The sequence below is a fragment of the Schistocerca cancellata genome, chromosome 7 (assembly GCF_023864275.1).
Source record: "Schistocerca cancellata isolate TAMUIC-IGC-003103 chromosome 7, iqSchCanc2.1, whole genome shotgun sequence".
Taxonomy (NCBI): Eukaryota; Metazoa; Arthropoda; class Insecta; order Orthoptera; family Acrididae; genus Schistocerca; species Schistocerca cancellata.
This window is the reverse complement of record NC_064632.1, coordinates 182,987,539-183,011,000: the sequence shown is the minus strand read 5'-3', so window position 1 is coordinate 183,011,000 and position 23,462 is coordinate 182,987,539. Positions and strand designations below refer to the sequence as shown.

Genomic DNA, 23,462 nt, shown 5'->3' with positions numbered 1-23,462 from the left:
GCGTCATCAGAAAACAATTGCAGATTGCTGCCCCTCCTGTCCGCCAGATCATAAATCATTTATGTATGTAGAGAAGGGAACAACAGCAGTCCTATCACACTTCCCTCGGGAAGTGCTGGAATGTGGCAGGGCGAAGAAATTTCAAAAGGTAACCGATTGTAAAGGTAGGAGCCATACAGCATATTGAGCAATAGGAAAGCTTGTGATGCTGCATTGAAGGGAATTTGAAAATATGCCTCTGCAAGGTCAGTTTTACCGAATAAAGTACCATGGCCTAATTTGAGAAGAGTTCATCTGGGGTCAGTAGGGATAAGTTTTCACTTCAGTTTGTGCTTTTCTCATTACTTTAAAATTACCTCAAAGTTTCAAAGTGCTATTGAGTCTGCATACTGTTAGCAGTGGAGTAGCCCACTGGCTATGGAGAATAGGCATTAACAAATCTTCATGAGTGAGTCTATCAATTTCTGTCTAGAAGGCATCCTTCAGAGCAAGGGGCACTGGGCGAACTTTGAAAGAAAGCATAAGGCAGCCGTTTGCTTAATAGTGATGTAAGCTTCAAAATCAGTGGCTTCCCTAATCCACGTGAGAAGATTTGAGTATGTTTATCACAGAAAGTCTTCAGGGTGACACAAGGTTATTGGCACTGCATGGTATGTAGTTTTTTGTGAACTCTAAATCCAAAAGCATGGTAAGAGTCTGCCCCAAAAATATCGTCCGCATCAGTTACCACGAGAAAGTTTACTGAGTGAGTGATGTAATTGGAAGTAAATAAAACTGGAAGTTTTCTTAGCAAAGGCACATGGTTACATCCATGGGCTTAAAGGTTTGTCTCACATGCCTCAATTGTTTCTGATGTGATCTGTGCCACAGATTGTTGAGGTCCCCACCAGACGTGGCATTATGTCCCACACTACTGGTGTCAGAGAGCTACCACAACATCTTCTTACATCATAAACAACGTCTGGGCTGTGTGGGCAATTTCACATGCTTGAGATAGTCACATTAGAGAGAGAGTAAATTTCCTCAGTGTGTGCTTCCTCACATCTGAGTTGGGTAAGACACACAATAATGTCACCAACTGGAATATCTGCATAGTTTTGCCTCCTCAGACATTTAAAACTACAATTCCTACTTATTTCCTATAGGTTGGTGGTCCAGTCATCACAAGACTTGTTTGGGCCCTTTTTCCACTGCCAAAATTCTAACGTAGCTGTGGTAATATGTTTTTTCAAACAGAAATATTCATGTGATGAAGAAAATATTCTAGACAACTCAGGTTCTGCCACATGCATTAATGGCTCTAGTTTCTGTAGTAAGTGACATAATTCAAGATTTCATGACAAGAACATCACCTTTTATTCCATCATCTTTCAGGCATGCATCCAGAATAGTAATATTTGTTTTTCCAATATTTTGGCTTGTAACCTTACAAGTAATATTACTATCCCAGATTCACGCTCAAAAGATTATGGCATATTCTGTCTGCAGGGAAAGCTTCTAGAAGCACTCTGTCTTTAGTCTTTCCATGTCAGAAACTTGCCAAACAGTCAAGTGTAACTTCAACTGTCAGTTATCAACACCCACTCTTCACTTTGTTCATTAAATGGTGGAAAAGCCATAAACAGTGATGGTACAGTGCATATTGCTGTTACAGTCACCAAATAACATTGATACCACTAGCTCCTGCTAACCGTGCACATTTTGCATTAGTAATTGTTGTAGCTCCCCCCTGGTGGAAAACCCTAGCTCTTGTAGTGCTTTGAGAATTTCAGGGTAAATTCTAGAAACACTTGGCTCTCCACCATCTCGAAGACCCATTATTTTAATGACGAGGGTGAGAGAGCCTTTTTACTGTGTCACGCATATGTGTGTGTGTGTGTGCAGGAGGGACAGCTGTCATGAGAAGCCAGGAGCTGTGTCTGATTAGCGGCCCCAACAAGTGGTTACCAGCAGCACCTTGGAATTTATATCAAAAAGTCAAAGGGTGTTTGTATAATGTTCCATGGCTTGTGGTGTCATGAGGATTGTTACAGAAACAGATGAAGTGTGTATTGTGTAGAGACTCTTACTTCATGTCTTGGCTCTGCATGAGGCAGCACGTATGTAATTTAATGGGTGTTTTGTCGATTATGACATTTATCATGGAACCAGCTGGCTTGCTGAAGCTTGTACAGAATAATTGTTACTTTGAAGATGAGAGTTGAAAATATATTGTTGTTGAACTCAAAAGATGCTACGAGTGCATGATTTATTAGAGATTTGGTTAATATTATTCCCTTTAATGTAATACAGTCTTTGGAGGAGAATTAAATGGTGAGAGCAACATAGCTGATGACCCAAAGAAGAGGATCGGCTGTACGCGCAATGTATGAGTCAACTGGAAGAGACATGTGAGTCATGCAACCCAACACAGCACTGTTTCTTGTCATCCAAAAAAGTGTTAGAACGTGGCAACCAAGAGAAAGGACTCGAAGAAAAAGGGAAATTGTAAGCCAAAAATGGGGAGAAGATATTTGAGTTGCCATAGCAACCATGCATAACAAGACTGAGAAACTGTTTGGAGTAATTGCGTTGTGTCTACTGAACCAAAGGAAGAAAGTTGCAAATGCAACACAATATAAGATGGGAGAAGGTAACATCAAAAGAATGAAGGGAAGGTCTCAACTTTTCGATTAAGATGATTTGGGTGTGGGGAGGAAGCATTCCTCACACATGCAGCAACCAGCCACTGACGTCAACGCAGTAACCAGCCAAGGCAGTAACCAGCTGCCGACGCAGTAACGCGCCACCATTGCTGACTGCAATGGCTATCGTTCCCTGTTGCTGACTTCACGTCTGCTCGCCGACACCGATGCCATTACCAGTGTTCGACACTGCTGGCGCCTGTGCTATTCACCGGTGTCGATTTTACACCTGCTTGCCGACACAGCATAGAACTCTACGCTGGGTGAGCAAACAACAATAATTATTCGAGTAGAAAATTAAAAAGAAGAAGAAACTGTTCAAAGACTATAGTACTGTAGCTAGTACATTTAGAGGTGAAGTTGTGTTAGATGATCTCTAGGTCAAAAGTCACTCGGGATATGGATAGCATTCAAGAAACAGGATAAACTTCTGAACCAGCCATGGTTATGACAGTGAGTAAAGAGGTGCCAGACCAGTCTGAGGTAGTGAATTTACTTAAAGCCCAGAGAGCAGATTCAGCGGCTTTAAGAAAAGAACTAAGTGATGAAAATGCCTATTTGAGAAAAGAACTAAATGCTAAGTTAGATACTCAAAGAGCAGAGTTAAATGCTTCTTTAAGACAGGAACTAAGTGATCAAAGTTTTAAGTTAGATTCAGTGAATGCACAATTGAACACCAAATTAGATGCTCAGAGTAAGGTTTTAAGTAGCCAAAGCGAAGTCTTAAACAGTCAAGCAACAAATGTAACCATGTTAAAGACTGAGTTTAACACTCTGAGTAAGAGAGTTGAAAATCTGAAGTTAGATTTAAAGAATGAGCTAACCAGTTCTTTAAATACTCACATTAATCAACTATTTACTGAATTTAACCAGAGACAGGGTGTGCAATTTCAAGATTTAACTTAAAAAATTTGAATTTGACATTGAAGATAAATGTAATAATATAGAAATGGAACTTGTCGAAAAATTAGGGTCATTTCAAAATGTATGCAATGTTACATTCAATGTGGTAAAGCAAACGTTGCATGCCTTAAAAGACAGTGTAGAAAGACAGGATAAGATGATCCCTATTGTCCAGTCACAAATTGCAGGCATCAACACTCGAGTTGATGACGTAGAGAGAAATTTTAAGGAAAAACTAGCCAATTTTGACATGATAAATGTAAGTAGTCTGGCGGAACCTTTTGAGATAATTATAGATCAAGAAATTATCAAGAGTATAATCTCCGGAAATGTTTCAACTGTTGCTTTTTCCAAAATTAATGATTATAGCAATGTTAGAGATGACTTATGGGAAGAATTCGAACATGTCCAGGATAGATTAGAACATAGAATAACTTTACTTAATGTCATGCTTCCTAGTAAAATGGTAATTGTTTTGTTGTGGGGAGACTTTCACATTTAACGAGAAGTATTGGTCCGTAATCAATCGAGTGAGGTTAATCTCAGATCCATGGGATCCGAGCAGAGTCACATCTGTTCCCCAGGGTGTTAACATTCTGTGTTAATGGGTGGAGTGATGACCATCGGTTCCTGAGTTGTTTTCAGTGTTACTTCCGCATTAGTTTTCCTACATCAAATTCTCTTCAAATCTTCAACTATTCTGTAATCTATTCATAACCTCTTAAACTATCCTATCATGTTAGTATTTAAGTGACCAAATATGACTACAAGATTGTGACTAATTTAAGAGAATCACGCATAAACAGTGATCTCTAAACATGAAATGGAACGAAGAGAATAATATTCTGGTAGAAGGTGTAATATGTGACTTTAAGATGGAATGAACAGAATAGAATATTATATTTAAGAATAATATAATATGAGGTGACTAATGAAATAACTATCTTATCGTAGTGTATAATTTTGTATTTTTGTAGAACATTTATACTTTTTATGAGATGTGATGTTGATGCAAGGGTTTGTATCAATCCTGAAAGGGGCGGGTAATGTAGGTAAAGACATGACTGACACCACACACACACACACACACACACACACACACACACACACACACACACACACACACACACACCACACCTTTCAGATGACCCTCGCAAACAAGTGTGACTGATTCTTCACCATTTGCCATTCCATAAGTGTTGCTAAGATTTTTCTTCGAGGGCTTCAAAGGTGAAGGGGAGAATGTCCATTCTGCAGGAGACGTTTAACATTGTACCTCCTCCAGCTTCTCACTCAAGTATCGGCAAAGTAGGGATCCTGGGGAAGGGGGGTGGGAATGGTTTTCCTGTCTTTGGGGCTATCTTCTTTTTCTCCTTCGATCTTAGCAACCATCTCTATTTTTTTCCTTTCTTACTTCTCATTTGAGTACCGGTCTATTGTTCCCTCTTTTCATATGCATAGACTTCTTCGTGCAATTTTGTCATATGATGACATGGTTGGAGACCGTGGCTGTTATTTGAAGACAAATGTTGATGGTGTTGAGACAGCAACGAGCCACAAATTTATTTTCAGTTCCTTTATTCAAAAGGTACCTTGACCGGTTTCGAGTCATTACGATTCATCCTCAGATGTTTCCATGCTTTCATTACAACATGTGGCGCGTTTTTTTTTTTTTTTTACAGATTAATTGTCCTAAAATATAAATAATATATAATTATAAGCACGCCACACAGATGGTTGCATTACACTCCAAACCAGCATTTCACGTAAGTCACATCCAATGCAAATCTGTAACGCAACCATCTGTGTGGTGTGCTCATAATTATGTATTATCTATATTTTAGGACAATTAATCTGTAAAAAAAATGCACCACATGTTGTAATGAAAGCATGGAAACCGTCTGAGGATGAATCATAATGATTTGAAACCGGTAATGGTACCTTTTGAATAAAGGAACTGAAAATAAATTTGTGGCTGGTTGCTGTCTCAACACCATCAACATGTGTCTGCATATACTTCTATCGCTGATGTCCTTCTCATTCTCTGTGGTTTCCTATAACCTTCAGCTTATTACACATAAGTAGGTCAAAGAATCAGGCTGCACGAACACACATTGACATACACACAAGATTACACTTAGACACAAACATGGAAATTACAGGCTAGAAACCTAAAGCGATGTCAGAACCGCCAAGAGATGGAAGGGAAAAAGACATATGTACATCTGGGTAGAGGCACATATTGTATGGTTGATAAATGACAGTTCTGCATAGTCCCTTTTTTTTCTTTTGTTGCTTCTTATATATTTATACATGTTTAAGAACAGAGACAGTTCAATATCACACAAGGAAGTGAGAGAAATGAAGGAGAGTAGAAACTAAAGAAGAACTAATGAGCATAAGTCAGGTAGGAACTACTGGTGATAATTATTTAGGAATATCGGTCGAATATTTGTTCTGATGATTTGTAGGATAGTGGGACAAGTATAGAATAAAGAAAGGTATGATACAATGAATTATATATAAATATGAGGTGTGCTGAAAGTGTAGAAGTTGAAAAGTAGTGGAGGACTCTAGGGGATCAAATAAGGTACCCAGAGGTAAGAGTGAAGTGTGAAGTAGAATTGAATTTTGCCAGGTAATATTTAGCGACAGTATACATAAAGATGTATACTAGGGCAACGAACCATGGGGCCTACTCGCAAAGGATAAGGGGAGCACACCCAGCTTTTATTGAATGAAGGAAAGGACAGATAGGCAGACCAAAGAGAGGCTGATCTATACTGTGCGGCCAGGGGCACCAAGAAGGGGATTGACCTGTGCCATAGAATATAGGAATAAGAAATGGGCGTACTTACCAAAATGGAAGGAGGTAGTGCATCCATAGGAGCAACCCAGAGGTAAAGTATAGGTACTGTGCCTAAAGGGAAGGACAGTATTGTGGCAGAAGTCACACAATTTTGTAGAGATTATTCTGATAAATTTGGATTCTTTACATCGACAGCGTTATTAAGACTTATGAGTGTCGGAAAGAAGATGTTCATTTTTTTTCTCCAGCGTTTCCTCCAGACTACAAGCTACTGTAGGAAATGAGACTGTTAAGTACTAAAAAAAAGATAGTTTAGAGAATTATACTAAATAACGAGGCAATCAAAAGTCTATGCCACTTGGAGTTTGTGATTGGAAATCAAAAATGTTGTCTGCACGATTCCTAGATGTAAAAGTACTAACTCCAATGTTAGGTGAAATGCTCAGATAGTGATTGTTGAAACAAACAAAAACAAGGAAAGGAAAATTTAGGTATTAAGTACACAAGAACTAAAAGAGATATATTGAATATCGATTGAAATATAAATTATTGTTGTGATAGATATTAATGTATGTGATGAATATGTGTAAAATATCGTGTATTAGAGCTAAGGGGAGGAATATGTAGTGCTTCAAGGATTTCAGTGTAAATTCTAGAAACACTTGGCTCTCCACCATCTTGAACACCCGTTATTTTAGTGATGAGGGCGAGAGAACCTTTTTACTGTGCCACACAAATGTGTGCGTGCAGGAGGGACAGCTGTCACGAGAAGCCAGGAGCTGCATTGGCTGAGTGACCCCGACAAGTGGTTACCAGCAGCATCTTGGAATTTATATCAAAAAGTCAAAGGGTGTTTGTATAATGTTCCGTGGTTTGTGGTGTCATGAGGATTGTTACAGGGACAGATGAAGCCTGTATTGTATAGAGACTCTTACTTCACGTCTTGGCTCTGCATGAGGCAGCATGTATGTAATTTAATGGGTGTTTTGTCGATTCTGACATTTATCTTGGAACCAGTTGGCTTGCTGAAGCTTGTACAGAATAATTGTTACTTTGGGGATGAGAGTTGAAAATATATTGTTGTTGAACTGAAAAGATTCTACAAGTACATGATTTATTTCAAGAATAGATAATTGTTTAATATTATTCCCTCTAACTTGATACAGTCTTCGGAGAAAAATTAAACGGTGAGAGCGACATAGCTGATGATCGAAAGAAGAGGATAGTCTGCATGCACAATGTATGAGTCAACTGGAAAAGACATGTAAGTCATGCAGCCCAACACAGCACTGTCTCTTGTCATCCAAGAAAGAGTTGACTCTTGCCTCAACACAAAAATATTCAAAGTCTGATTTTCATGTATCACAGACCCTGCCACTTCAGTGCAGTCTACTCACAAACTAACGCAGATAACAGAATGTTTCTTAGAGCATTGCTTCTGTTTTAAGTAAGTTTTCCAATTAAAGTCGAGTTTGCGTAATGTCAAATCTCAACCAGCTGCTAGTAGAGTCTGAGAGTAAACACAAATAAACAGGCCAACTGATGCGCACTGCCACTGTGTCTGTACTGCTATCAAATTAAAACTGCCTCAGACTGGCCTTGGGTCAGCTTATGTGCAGGATTTTGACATAGTCTCATCAGAGGGTTCTCCTAGTGACAAGCACCATATGGGCAATGGTGCCACAGCAGTTGACAGTAGTGTTGCACCAGCTACTTGGTTTTCATTCTGATATCTGGTGGTGCCTTTATGCCCCATAGAAAAGAAATCTGTTCTTCCAGAAGTTAGGAGTGCTGTGATCTATTTTTCTGGTAGATGTCCTGAAACTAATAAAAATTGCTTAGGTTAGTTGTAGTGTACTTACAATATTAGTATTCTTGACCAGTCAGCACAGAGGTTCTCTTCTCTTTTACAGTCAAAATCCTTATTATTCATGTTTATATCTACAGATTCACTAACAAGAATAATGTATGGTTATTCTTTGTACATCCAAAAAACAAGATTTGATGATGCATTTAGAGCTGCACTTAAATTATTATTCATTGCATTGAAAAATAACAGACTGTGTATTGATGTAAAGATTTTTTAAAAATTGTTTGTACATCACTGACAACTTATTTTATTGCACAGTCTATGCAGAGATATTTTTTGTGCTTTTAGAGCTTATTTATTGGAAAAATGACATTAATTTTAAAATACTAGTACTAAAAATAGTCTCCAATCCAATACTTTTTCTCCTGCATTAGGTTAAAGGAGCAAAGCTGGGCCACTCAACCACATTTTGTGATGAAAACAGATGATGATGTATTTGTTGACACAAGAATTGTGATGCAAGAATTGACAGAAAAAGCCAGTAAATCCTGGACATGGTGGGGCTCCTTCCGTGAGGGATGGAAACCGCAGACTGCAGGGAAATGGCGTGAACCTGCTCCCCATCCTTGGAAGGTATATCCACCATTTCCTTGTGGTGGTGGTTATGTGCTGAGTTGGGATCTTGTTGAAAGGTAATGTGTGTAATAATAATAATAATAATAATAATAATAATAATAATAATAGATTTCAACTTACTGTAAAGAAGACACATTAAGTTACAGACAGGCACAATTAAAAGAGATAAGGCATTCACATAAAGCTTTTGGCCACAGCCTTAACCAGCAACAGAGAAACACACACTAGTCATAAACACAAGCAAGCACGTCTCATGCACACATGACCTTCAACTCCAGCATCTCAGGCCAGAATGCTCAAATGTTAATTGTTGTATTTTTAATATTTTCACAAAAAGCATGAAAAGGAAAGGCAAAGGAAATTTGGGATTGCAAATAAATTTCCAACAAATGATTGTACTTACAGTGCCCATGAGGACTCTGCAAATAATATTCCAAGAAGGTATTATAATAAAAGCATACAACACTTTGTATTCTGATTGTTTTATTTTGGCCTTTGAGCAGGCCTCAGCCCCTGCATGTGGTCAATAGTTTCCCAGCAGAGGTAAAATCAATCCATTGGCCACTGGGAACTATGCTACCTAGATATGGAGCTCATTAACATGCTAGCTCTCAACTAGAAAACTTTGTATGAGTGCAAACCAGGTTTGTGTCGCTATAGACTCTTTAAAACATCCATGTAATCATTTAATCGTAAAAAATGTGACATTTATAACTGGTGCAAAATGCTGAAACAATTACTGCTTCTCCTGATTTTATGATGCAAATCATCAAGTGTACAGTATTAAAGGTATCTAATTTTATATATGAAGTTATTATGTGCACATCACAATCCATACCCGGAAGTTTATTTGCAATCGCAAATTTTCCTTGCTGTTTTCTTTTCATGCCTTTTGTCAAAATATTAATAAATACAAGTATTAGTTTTGTTTATTTACAGTGTAACATAAAAATTAAAAATAGAAAAAAGTTTCTGTGTATAGACTCAACCCAACAACCCTTGGATTACTGTTCTGTACTCTTTCCACTGTGCCAACCACTTCCTGCAAACTACACTAACATAAATGGCTCATGCCTCGCCTGACTTGCACCAAATGTGCTATTTTTTTCTAAATGCTAGTCTACCTGGAACTCCCGCTTCTGTCACTTTCATTTCTGGTAAACCCTTGTATTCGAGGCCTGTTCAAAAAATTCTGGAACATTCGTAATTTCGTGCCGTTGCTGTGTTGGAGCGAAATGTGATTGGCATCCCAATGCTTGTATTTAATGTGTAACTTTCGGAAGTTTCATTATTGTATTTCTGTTATTGTTCAGTGCTGTATTGAGTAGAACACTGTGTTGCACAGTTCACGAATTTCAAGACGGCAGAGTCAGAGGAGCAACGCACCTGCATTAAATTTTGCGTGAAACTCAAGAAAAACTGTACAAAGACACATCAAATGATGCCGGAAGTCTATGGTGATTAGTGCTCAAGCTGTACTTGGTGATAGGAATGGTTCACACACTTTTAAAATGGCCAGATGAAAGTTAACGATGTCCCCTGTTCAGGACGTCCTTCGACATCTATCGACAACGCTCATGTCAGGAACGTCAACAAAATTGTGCATGCCAATTGATGACTGAGTGTCCGAGGGCTTGCTGAAGAATGTAACATTTCAGTTGCAACATGTCATGAAATCCTGACACAGCATCTAGGAATGCATCGTGTTGCCACCAAGTTTGTCCCACGGCTCACGAGTCCGGACCAGAAAGACCTTTGCCTCACAATCTATGAAGAGCTTTTATGTTGCGTGAATGGAAATGAGATGTTCCTTAAGAGAATCATAACTGGTGATGGTATGTGTATGTTGAGATCAAGGTTCAGTCTTCACAATGGGTCAGAAATGTTTTACAAAGCCCAGAAAAGCTCATCAGGTCAGGTTAAATTTCAAAGCCATGCTGATAGTTTTCTTTGAGTTTGAACGATTAGTTCATTATGAATTCATGCCATAGGGACAAAGTGTTAATCGAAGTTACTATTGAGTTGTGTTGCAATGCCTGTGAGATAATACGAGAAGGAAACGGCTTGAGATGTGGCGAGACAATTCATGGCTCTTTCATAATAATAACACACTCACCCATTCATCCCTGTTGGTGCATGACTATTGCACAAGAAAACAAAGTCACTGTGCTGCCTCATCCTTCGTACTCTCTAAACCTGGTCTCTGCAGACTTTTTCTTATTTCCAAAGTTGAAAACCGCATTGAAAGGATGAAGATTTGCAACGAGAGATGAGATAAAAGAAAATTCACAGACACTCGCTTCGGCTGATCCAGCAAGGGGAGTACCAAGACTGCTTTTGGAAGTGGAAGCGGCATTGGGAGCAAGGTTTCAATTGTGGAGGAGAGTATTTCGAATGAGGCTATGTGCAGTAAGTAAAAGGTAAGTGTAGAAAAATTTTTTAAACAAAGTTCTGGGATTTTTTGAACAGACCTCATATGGATGAAATCAGTGATGAACAGTAGGTGTGGTCCCATATAAGTAAATTTATTGGTCTTTTCTTGATGGATCATTTTTTGGCCATATGTTTTTAGCTTCTGTTAGGAAGAATTCATTGAATTTAGTTACTTATGATTTTAATTCCATATCATTAGTGTTGCAGAACTGTCGTCTAGCAAGTTCCAATACCATATGTGTTATCAAGTTTATTTGTTTCATGCCAAATAATGCTGCAGATGATCATTCCTTTGTTGTAGAATTTTGTGTGCGTAACACATGGTTCTTTCTTTTTGATGACTCGCTGATGCAATTCCCAGTGTCTTACTGTCCTGACTATCATCTTCCAAACACAAAGTAAATGACACAAATAGGTGGGAGAACTTAAGAATAACTAGCAATAGTGCTTTTTCTTCCAAAAGAAATTGCTGCCGTAAATGAAGTGTTATTTCTTGTGGCAATACTACATTTCTATAAGTAGTTGTGTTGTGTCATGGTCTTCAGTTCGAAGATTTGTTTGATTCAACTCTCCATGCTACTCTACTTGTGCAATCCTCTTCAGCTCTGAGTAGCTACTGCAGCCTACATCCTTCTGAGTCTGCTTACTGTATTCATCTCTTGGTCTCCCTCTAAGATTTTTAACCCCCACACTCTCCTCCAGTACTAAATTGGTGATCACATGATGTCTAAGAACGTGTCCCACCAAACAATCCCTTCTTCTAGTCAAGTTGTGCCACAGATTCCTTTTCAATTCTATTCAGTAGCCTCTCATTAGTTATATGATCTACTCATCTAATCGTCAGCATTCTTCTGTAGCACCACATTTGAAAAGCCTCTATTGTCTTCTTGTCTAAACGGTTTATTGTACATGTTTCAGTTCCATATGTGGCTACATTCCCTATAAATACTTTCAAAAGAGACTTCCTGACACTTAAATCTCTGTACTTGACATTAACAAATTTCTCTTCTTAATAAATGCTTTTCTTGCCATTGCCAGTCTATATTTTGTATCCTCTCTACTTCGACCATCATCAGTTATTTTGCTGCCCAAATAGCAAAACTCATCTACTGTTTTGAAGTGTCTAATTTCCTAATCAAATTCCCTCAGCATCACCTGAATTAATGTGACTAAATTCCATTATTGTTGTTTTGCTTTTGTTGGTGTTCATCTTATATCCTCCTTTCAAGACACTGTCTATCCTATTCAAGTCCTCCTCTATGTCATATGCTGTCTCTGACAGAATCACAATATCTTTAGAAAACCTCAAAGTTTTTATTTGTTCTCCATGGACTTTATTTCCTACTCCAAATTTTTCTTTGGTTTCCTATAGTGCTTGCGCAATGTACAGATTAAATAACATTGAGGATAGGCTACAACCATGTCTCACTCCCTACTCAGCCAGTGGTTCCTTTTCATGCCCCTTAACACTTGCAGCTGCCATCTGGTTTCTGTACAAGTTGTAAATAGTCTTTCACTCCCTGTGTTTTACCCTTGCTACTCTCAGAATTTCAAAGAGAGTATTCCATTCAGTATTGTCAAAAGCGTTTTCTAAGTCTACTGTTGCTATAAACGTAGGTTTGCCTTTCCTTACTTATCTTTTAAGAGATGTTGTATGGTCAGTATTGCCAAGCATGTTCCTAAATTTCTGTGGAATCCAAACTGATTTCCCTCAAGATCGGCGTCTATCATTTTTCCCTTGATCTGTAAGGATTTGTGTTAATATTTTGCAACAATGACTTATTAAACAGTTAGTTTGATAATATTCACATCTGTTGGCAGCTGCTTTCTTTGGATTTGGAATTATTATATTCTGTTTGAAGCCTGAGGGTATTTCTTCTGTCTTGCTCATCAGATGGAAGAGTTTTCTCATGGCTAACTCTCCCAAGACTATCAGTAATAGAATGTTGTCTACTGCCACAGCCTTGTTTCAGCATGGGTCTTTCAGTGTGATATACTGTACCTTCACTCATGTCGCATGCGATTTCAGTGCTCATGTGTCTATACAGTTCACAGGCCTGCTTATAGAGGTAACTTAGGTAAGTCGCCTGGCACTCACTGGTGAGCCATCAAAGAAACAGTATTATTTACACAATCGCAAATGAGTTTCAGCCTATTCTATAACCTATATTACTGTTGTCAAACCAGTGTGTCCAGTGCTACACACAATGTGTACTTCATTGTAGCTTATGAGTTTCATTATAAAGTGCTATGTTCCATAGAGGAAAATATTATGAAAAGGATAGTTGCTAGTCACCATATAGCAGAGATGCTGAGTCACAGGTAAGCACAACAAAAAAAACTGCCAGAAAGTGAGCTTTCAGCCAACAAGGCCTTCATTAGAAATAAACAACATACATACAAGCACTCACACAAACACAACTCACACACATGACCATTCTCTCTCGCTGCTGAGGCCAGACTGCAAGCAGCAGCACATGATGGGAGAAGCAACTGGGTGATGAGGTTAAGGAGGAGGCTGGGCTGGGGAGGAGGCTGATCAAGTGTTGCTTGTGGAAGCATACCTGAATGAGGTGGTGAGAGTGTGGGCAGCTAGGTGCAGTCGGGAGGTTAGATGGAGGGGAAGGAGGGGGGTGGGGTTAGCAGAAGGAGAGAAGTGGAAAAACTGAGGGTCTGTTGGTGAAAAATGTTATGTTGGGTGATCCAACTGTCTCTTGCCCACAGTTTATTGGTGGCCATTCTTGTGCCTGCCAACTTGTTGGTTGTCATGGCCATGTAGAGTGCAGCACAGTGGTTGGAACCTAGTGGGTAGGTCACATGACTGTTTTCACAGGTAGCCCTACCTTTGATGGGATAAGTGATGATGCTGCTGACTGGACTGGAGCAGGTGGTGCTGGGAGGATGTATGGGACAGGTCTTGCATCTAGGTCTGTTGCAGGGATATGAGCCTACCACTGTGGGAAGGGTGGAGAGGATGGTACATTCCTCATTTCAAGGCATGACAAGAGGTAGTTAAAATCCAGTGAAGAAAGTGATTCAGTTCCTCATGAGGGGATGTGACTCAGTACCCCTCAGAACTGGAGCAAGTGAATCACATTCTCTGCCAGGGTTTTGACTACCTCTCGTCATGCCCTGAAATGAGGAATATACTACCCACTGTCTTTCACACCCCTCCCACAATGGTATTCTGCTGCCCACTGAACTTACACAATATTCTTGTCCATCCATACTCACCCCCATCATCCAAACCCTTGCCTCATGGCTCATATCCCTGTAAAAGACCTAGATGCAAGACCTGTCCCATACACCATCCCCACACCATCTACTCCAGTCCAGTCACAAGCATCACCTACCCCATCTAAGGTAGGGCTACCTGTGAAACCAGTCATGTGACCTACAAGCTAAGCTGCAACCACTGTGCTGCATTCTATATGAGCATGACAACCAACAAACTGTCAGTCCACATGAATGGCCATCGACAAACTGTGGCCAAGAAACAGCTGGACTATCTCGTCGCTGAGCATGTCTCCCAACATGACTTTCTTCATTTCCGTGACTGCTTTATAGCCTGTGCCATCTGGATTCTTCCCACCACCGTCAGCTTTCCTGAACTGTGCAAGTGGACACTATCCCTGCAATATATCCTATGTTCCTGTATCCCTCCTGGCCTCAACCTTCATTAATCATTGTCCGTACTTATATAGCCCCTTCTGTGTTCCCATTCCAGCACTAACAGCCCTCTGTTCCACCAATGCACCTGCAGTCTTTCTACTTCTCTCCTTTTCTGTGACCCCCCCCCCCTCCCTCCCGGCTCCCCCATCCAACCTCCCAATTTCACTTAGCTGCCCAACCTCTCTCCCCCTCGTGCCTGTATGCTCCCACAAGGAGCAATTTGTTGTCCCCCCCCCCCCCCATCCCACCCTACCCTGCTACCGTGCTATCCCTTCCCTCTCTCTCCTCTCTCCCCCAGCCTCCTCCATACACCCCCCCCCCCCACCCCAGTTGCTTCCCCCACAATCTGGCCTCAGCAGCCAGAGACGTGTGTGTGTGTGTGTGTTGCATTTGTATGAGAGTGTATATGTATGTTGTATGTTGACTATTTCCAGTGAATTGTTGGCTGGAAGCTCACTTTCTGACAGTCTTTTTGTTGTACCCCTCTGCGAGTCATTATCTCTGCTGTATAGTGAGTAGCAACTATCTTTTTCATAATATTACTACAGAAGTTGCATTTGTTCTTGCTATAGTGCAGTGCTCCATCAAATTCTTCACACAGTGTCATATCTCTCATCTCATCTTCATCTATGTTCTCTTCCATTTCTGTAATATTGCCCTCAAGTACATCACCCTTGTACAGACCCTCTATATACTCCTTCCAGCATTCAGCTTCCCCTTCTATGCTTAAGGCTGGCTTTCAGTCTAAGCTCTTGATATTCATACAGCTGCTTCATTTTAATGTTCATGTATGCAGTTTCTATCTTTTCCCTAGTGATATATGCTTCTAAATCCTTACATTTGTCCTCTTGCCATCCCAGCTTAACCATTTTACACTTCAGGTCTTTCTCATTTTTTAGATATTTGTATTCGCTTTTGCCTGCTTCACAGCAAGTATTCCTAGTTTGGTTAAATACCATGTAGCCATTTGACTGTTCCATGGATCATAAATGAGATCTCTCACTATGTTCTGAAATGTGTCAGTTTCTTTACAACAATAATACCATTTATATTCTCAGTAAAAAATATAATGAAAAGAAATGTGTAATCATGAAACTATGTACCATTTTACAGAACATAATGAACTGTCAATAGCATTGTTAACAAATAATGCACACCAAAGCTTTAAACTGTATGCAAACTGATATGGAAGTATTGTTTCTCTAACTCTTTCTTTCTCTATTTTTCACTTGCAGAGTAATATATAAATCACAGCAGCAAGAAGTACACATGCCACAAGGAGAAGATGTGAGCATGGGTGTTTGGCTGGAGGATGCACAAGTATGGCAACATAAAGGTCCCTGCATCTGGGAATGCACCTATGCTGAGAAAACGGAGCAGAATCTACAGTTGTGCAATACTGGAGAACTGACACCTGATTCAATGAGACACTTATGGAAAGTGTATCAGAAATATGGCAATGTCACTGCTTAAGCAATTGACATAGAAAGACCTGTCAAATGATTCGCAAAGTGTAAAATATCTGGATCATCTGTCATTGTACTGATTACCTGCTATTCCATTCAATTTTGTTGACAGTAAATACAACATGTTTATCTGTGGACAGAATAATGTGACATAAAGGTGATTGTTGTAAGATCTACTGAGTATGCATTTTTTCCTAATGAACACAGCATCAACTCTCACCTTTTAGCTCTTTTAGTGTGTAGGGAGTGATATGTCATTTTTATACTGCTCGCACTTCTCATTACAGTGTAGTTGAAGTAGACTTTTATTGTAAAAATTGTAAAAGCTAAAAAAGGGTAGGACTTGTAAATGTGAAAGGGTGCTACCAGTCTTATTCATCCACCACTTTGTAAAGGCCTCGTCTAGACTTTTCCAAGAATTGAGGTCTTCAGGTATACATATATACATGTTGCTCCAAAATGACTGTTTGTATTCTTCCATTGAGTCCTGAGTTCTCTTTCTTGAATTCATGGTCATTACATGAGATGTATGTTGGTAGCAGTAGGCAGGATTATTGTGCAGTCTGTCACAAATTCTGGTTCCCTTAACTTTCTCAATTTAGTGTTTCAAGAAAAGAATATCACCATCCCTTCAGGGATTCACATTTGAATTCATGCATGTTGATCAAACCTGCTGGTAACAATTCTAGGAGCATGCCTATGAATTGCTTGGATATCTTCCTTTAATCTGACCTGGTGGAAATACAAAACACTTGAAGAGTATTCAAGAATTGATCCTACAAGTGTCCTGTATAGATAAGCTACAATTTCCTAGAATTCTATCAGTAAACCACAGTCAACCATTTGCATTCCCTACCACCATCCTTAATTTGCATATTCCATTTCTTACCACTCTGCAACATTACTCCTAGCTATATAACGAACATGACTGTATTGAACAGCATGCTAGTAGTACACCGAAGTGAAAAACATCATAAAATGCTTCCTAATTTCGAGTTGGACCTGCATTGACTCAACTAATCATTGGAAGTCCCCTGCAGAAATATTGAGCATTACTGCTTCTATAGCTATCCATAATTATGGAAGTGTTGCTGCTGCAGGATTTGGTGCATGAACTGATCTCTCGACTGTATCCAAAAAAATGTTCGGTGGGTTTCATGTCAGGCGATCTGGGTGGTCAAACCAATGGTAAACAATTGTAGCCCAGTGATGTGGTGCATTGTCACCCCTAAAAATTCCATCATTGTTTTGGAACATGGGGTCCATGAATGGATGCAGATGGTTTCCAAGTAGCCAAACATGACAATTTCCAGTCACTGGTCATTTCAATTGTACCAGAGGACCCAGTACATTCTATGTAAACATATCCCACACCATTATGGAGTCACCATTAGCTTGCACAGTCCCTTGTTGACAGCTTGGGTCCATAGCTTCATGGGGTCTGTGGCTCACTTGAACCCTACCATCAGCTCTTGCCAACTGAAATCAGGAGTCATCTGACCAGGCCACAGTTTTTGTCATCTGGGGTCCAACCGGTGTGGTCACAAGTCCAGGAGAGGTGCTGCAGATGATGTCATGCTGTTAGCAAAGGGAGTTGCATTATTCATCTGCTGCCATAACCCATTACTGCCAAATTTCTCTGCGCTGTCCTAATGGATATGTTCGTCATATGTTCCACAATGATTTCTGTAGTTGCTTCATGCAATGTTGGTTAGAATAACAACAATATAAGGAAAAGATAGATTGCTACTTGCCATAAAGAAGACATGTTAAAAGTTGTAGAGCAGCACAACTAAAAGACACTTAAGGGTCAATCTGTGTCAAATCAACACACCTATTTTACTCACCATTTCAGACTTTGTTAAAATTTAGTATACTTGTAGTGGGTGCTGAGACTAAGAAAAATTCCAAATTTCAATTTTTTATCTCAAGCCATTCTTGAAATATGGCTATATAAACTTTTCAAAAACCAGCCAAAAATGTGTGAACGTACTTTTTTAAAATTGCCCTAGGAGCTGCTGTAATTGAGCTCGAGAGCTGGGAAATGTGTCATTTTGCAGCATTTTGCATGCTCTTTCCAGGGATGTGCAACAAAACATAGCTTCTATTTAATAACCTTTTTCAAAATACTAATTAATATTTTGATTTAATTTTTTTTTACAAAAGTACATAATTTAAAATTTTCAAAATATTTCCCCAACAAATTCATATTGTTGTAAATCATATGGCAAAATGTAAATGTGCGATGATGATGGGTTCATTGTTAAAAAAAAATTATTCCGGACTCTTGTTTTTCACTAACAGCCGTAGTTTGACCAAACTGACCTTTAACAAATAGGAATTTCATTAAAACATACTGAAAGGTAAGTAAAAAAAGTATTAGAAATATCAGAACATCACCTTCTTAAAACAAAACTAATCAGAATATTTTATAATTGATTGCTTATTTTAATTTCATACAACTTAACTAACAGTATATTAACTGATAAAACAAAAAGTTTGAGCATTTAACTACAAACTGAAATAAAGTATGAAAAAGTACAAATATTTACATAATAGGTCTGGTCCATGATGTTTGGGATGAAACTACTAAAAAATTAAATACATGATGCTTGTTTTTGAGTAACAGGTATCCTAAGAAATTTTGGTCTTATGTAAAAGTGGTAGGTGGATCAAAACAAAATGTCCAGACACTCCGTGACCAAAATGGTACTAAACATAGGGTGACAGACTAAAGGCCGAAATACTAAATGTCTTTTTCCAAAGCTGTTTCACAGAGGAAGACTGCACTGTAGTTCCTTCTCTAGGTCATCACACAGATGACAAAATAGTAGATATCGAAATAGATGACAGAAGGATAGAAAAACAATTAAAATTGCTCAAAAGAGGAAAGGCTGCTGGACCTGATGGGATACCAGTTTGATTTTACACAGAGTATGCGAAGGAACTTGCCCCCCTTCTTGCAGCAGTGTACCGTAGGTCTCTGGAGGAGCGTAGCGTTCCAAAGGATTGGAAAAGGGCACAGGTCATCCCCGTTTTCAAAAAGGGACGTCGAACAGATGTGCAGAGCTATCGACCCTTATCTCTAATGTCAGTCAGTTGTAGAATTTTGGAACACATATTATCTTAGAGTATAATGACTTTTCTGGAGACTAGAAATCTACTTGTATGAATCAGCATGGGTTTCGAAAAAGACGATCGTGTGAAATCCAGCTCGCGCTATTCGTTCACAGGACTCAGAGGGCCATAGACACAGGTTCCCAGGTAGATGCTGTGTTTCTTGACTTCCACAAGGTGCTTGATACAGTTCCCCACAGTCGTTTAATGAACAAAGTAAGAGCATATGGACTATCAGACCAATTGTGTGATTGGATTGAAGAGTTCCTAGATAACAGAACACAGCATGTCATTCTCAGTGGAGAGAAGTCTTCTGAAGTAAGAGTGATTTCAGGTGTGCCGCAGGGGAGTGTCGTAGGACCGTTGCTATTCACAATATATGTAAATGACCTTGTGGATAACATCAGAAGTTCACTGAGGCTTTTTGCAGATGATGCTATAGTATATCGAGAGGTTGTAACAATGGAAAATTGTACTGAAATGCAGGAGGATCTGCAACAAATTGACACATGGTGCAGGGAATGGCAATTGAATCTCAATGTAGACAAGTGTAATGTGCTGCGAATACATAGAAAGAAAGATCCTTTATCATTTAGCTAAAAAATAGCAGGTCAGCAACTGGAAGCAGTTAATTCCATAAATTATCTGGGAGTAGGCATTAGGAGTGATTTAAAATGGAATGGCCATATGAAATTAATCGTTGGTAAAGCAGATGCCAGACTGCAATTAATTGGAAGAACCCTAAGGAAATGCAGTTTGAAAACAAAGGAAGTAGGTTACAGTACACTTGTTCATCCACTGCTTGAATACTGCTCACCAGTGCGGGATCCATACCAGATAGGGTTGATAGAAGAGATAGAGAAGATCCAATGGAGAGCAGCGCACTTCATTACAGGATCATTTAGTCAGAGATGATAGATAAACTCCAGTGGAAGACTCTGCAAGAGAGACGCTCAGTAGCTCGGTATGGGCTTTTGTTGAAGTTTCGAGAACATACCTTCACCGAGGAGTCAAGCAGTATATTGCTGCCAACTACGTATATCTTGCGAAGAGGCCATGAGGATAAAATCAGAGAGATTAGAGTCCACACAGAGGCATACCGACAATCTTTCTTCCCATGAACAATAGGAGACTGGAATAGAAGGGAGAAGCAATAGAGGTACTCAGGGTACCCTCCTCCACACACTGTCAGGTGGCTTGCGGAGTATGGATGTAGATGTAGATGTATACATAGCTAAATTTAACACATTAGTTACTAACAGTAATTTTGAAACAACTTTTTATAAAATATACATTAACACTAACCTGAGACAAAAATTAAGTTTAGAGTTGAAAGCAGTTTCCCAATAAATTGTCTTGGAACTTCACAGATTACATTTTAATAAAGCCGACTGGGTTTGGTTTACATCACTTTCATTAAGAATGTTTGTTCTCCCTGTTGGAGTAAATGGATTTACTTTTGTGAGAACATCCACAACTGACACCAACAGGACATCTGCATGTGCAGGGTAGTTTAATGACTTAGCTGGTCCACATGGATGAAGAAAAGTTATTTTCACTTAATCAAGTTCTTCGTGTTTTTTTTCTCTAAAATGTACCTTAGCCACCAGTTTCTGTGATATACAGTGTTGACATAGCCTGATACATCTTGTAACTTCAGTTTGTCTGGTGATGTAGTTACTTCCATCTCCCAGCTCTGCATACCCCTGAAAAGTATTTGACTATTAATTTTGATGTAGTGTTGGGAATGAAAGTGTGAAATTGCTGTGTTCCTTTGATTGTCAATGCCTCTTCAAGCTGGCTTTTTAATAATATTTCTGAAGCAGCATATTCTTCTTGAGTGGAATACGCAAAATCAACATTTGTGATATTATCTACTGCCCACTCAAATAGATCTCGTGAGCTTTGGATCTGATTTTGGTATGGCCTTTGCAAACTTGAACGAGCTGCCAGTCTCTTAACTGAACCCCCTACTCCATCACAAGGCCCTTTCCCATGTGCTGCGGCTGAAAAGTGCCACTCAGCTTTTATGTTGAAGTCTTCCTCATGAAGGCAAAGGTTCAGGAAGTTTTTCTTATTTTTGTACTGAGCAGCAGAACCATTAGAATAATAGTACGTCATTTTTGGAAGCTTTTGAAATTTATTTGTTGGATAAGAAATACGAAAGGCGTAAACCGTAACTGTATTGTGTTCCAGGCAATCGGAAACAACAACAAAGCTCATATGTTCAATTTTGTCTTCCTGTTTGTAACATAAAACAAAAGGATGAATGGTAATCTGTTGTCTTGTCTAGTGGTAACTCTGAGCTTTATCCTGTAGAACTATACTATAATTTTCTGAAAAGTCACATATGACAACAAATTCAGATTCCATAAGATATTCTCTTGTGGAGGTAAGGAATGTTCGTTGTTGCTTGGCAATGAAGTCGTGCTGAATCAAAGTAGACATCTTACTACAAAATAAATCTATGAAATCTTCAGAAGTTTTCTGAACAATTTCCAGATTACAGCGGTAAACTGACATCCACTGTCGGAACTGAACTCATTCAATTAAGTTTTCATCAAAAGAGTCTTGTAAAATTTTACGTATGACAGTTTCTCCTTGGCAATATTCACAGTTTCACATGTTGCAATCAATTGATGATAGGTTGCAAAGCATTTTTGCAATGCACTGCTTATAATTGTTTAAGCTGCTGTTTGTTACTGTATTTAGTTTGGCATTTTCTATCATTAATTTTTTGCTTTGGCGAGTTGTGCACACACAGATAGTGTGTCACTCCAGCCAGTAAAAACACAATGTTTCAGTCTCAACTCATGAAATTTAGAGAAACCTATTTTTACATTAGGAATCTTCTCTTTAAAATGTTTGTAAGCTTCTTTAAGGTTACACAAAATGTAAGGTTACACAAAATAAGTCTTTTTGGTATTTTTGTTTTACTTCCACTTGTTTCTGTAATTGTCACACAATCTTTAATACCTGGCACTGTCCAGCTAACTTCATCATTTTCATAAAATGAATGTACAATTTTGACAGTTTCTGTTAGTAAACACTTCTCTGGTTTTGGGTTTGGATCTTGCATGAATCCTTTCTCTTTCAAAATTTTTTTGGACTGCCAAACAATGTAATTAGGAGCATTAAATTCCCTCATTATTTTCCTGTCACTCTACTTTTCAGGTAAACTTGTAAGAATCATTAGTTTTTTTGCTCTTCTTATAGAATCATTAAAGTTTGTTTTGAGATTTTGAAGAATGGATTCATCAGTAACAGTATCTGATGAAGAAGTTTCAGCAGCAACAAAAAGCTTACGTGTCACTGATGAGGAGATTTTTTTCACTTTTGACTTGGTGTAACGCCTAGATGTTACTTTTTTTCTTATCAATTGGGGACTCACCTAGTCCTTGAAGTGATCTGGTAAATGTTTGAACGACCACTAGAGTTGTAGTGAAGTCAGGGTCTTGGTCTGGGATGATTATCTCTGTTCCAGAAGAATCTTCTTCAACACTTTTATCACTGATGGTGTCTGCTGTATTTTTCAATGCGGTTACATCTTTCATACATTTATCACAAATCTAGCCACCACTAGGTATTTGTGGAGATAATTTGGGCATCCATGCTGTGACATTTCTCAGTTTTTTTCTGTCTCTAATAAAATGATTTGACTTCTTTAATGGATTATAACACGACACTCCTTCAGCACTGCACTTTTTACTTGGTTCCATATCGAGGGGGGGGGGGGGAACACTTATAAACTCTCCTTCAATTTATAGATTTACTTGTAAATGAACTATTAAATATACTAGATACAAACTGGTCAACACAGAGGTAACAATTGATTTGCACTAAAACCACACTGCACAATAGTGCTTATAAACTCTCCTTCAATTTATAGATTTACTTGTAAATGAACTATTAAATACACTCCTGGAAATTGA

The 23,462-nt window shown here is 38.8% G+C and overlaps 1 protein-coding gene across 4 annotated transcripts in view; it reads left to right on the top strand.

The window, feature by feature from the left end:
* LOC126092597 (UDP-GalNAc:beta-1,3-N-acetylgalactosaminyltransferase 2-like) overlaps positions 1-16,644 on the top strand; it is a 145,471-nt gene extending 128,827 nt beyond the window's left edge. For 2 of the 4 annotated variants that reach the window (XM_049908291.1, XM_049908292.1), the window contains 2 exons: positions 8,641-8,898; positions 16,183-16,644. In XM_049908291.1, the coding sequence (XP_049764248.1) occupies positions 8,641-8,898; positions 16,183-16,420 (496 nt within the window). In that variant the 3' untranslated portion in view covers positions 16,421-16,644. The remainder of the gene's footprint in view (positions 1-8,640; positions 8,899-16,182) is intronic. The other 2 variants (XM_049908293.1, XM_049908290.1) reach the window with 2 other exon arrangements.
* Positions 16,645-23,462: the final 6,818 nt, after the last annotated feature.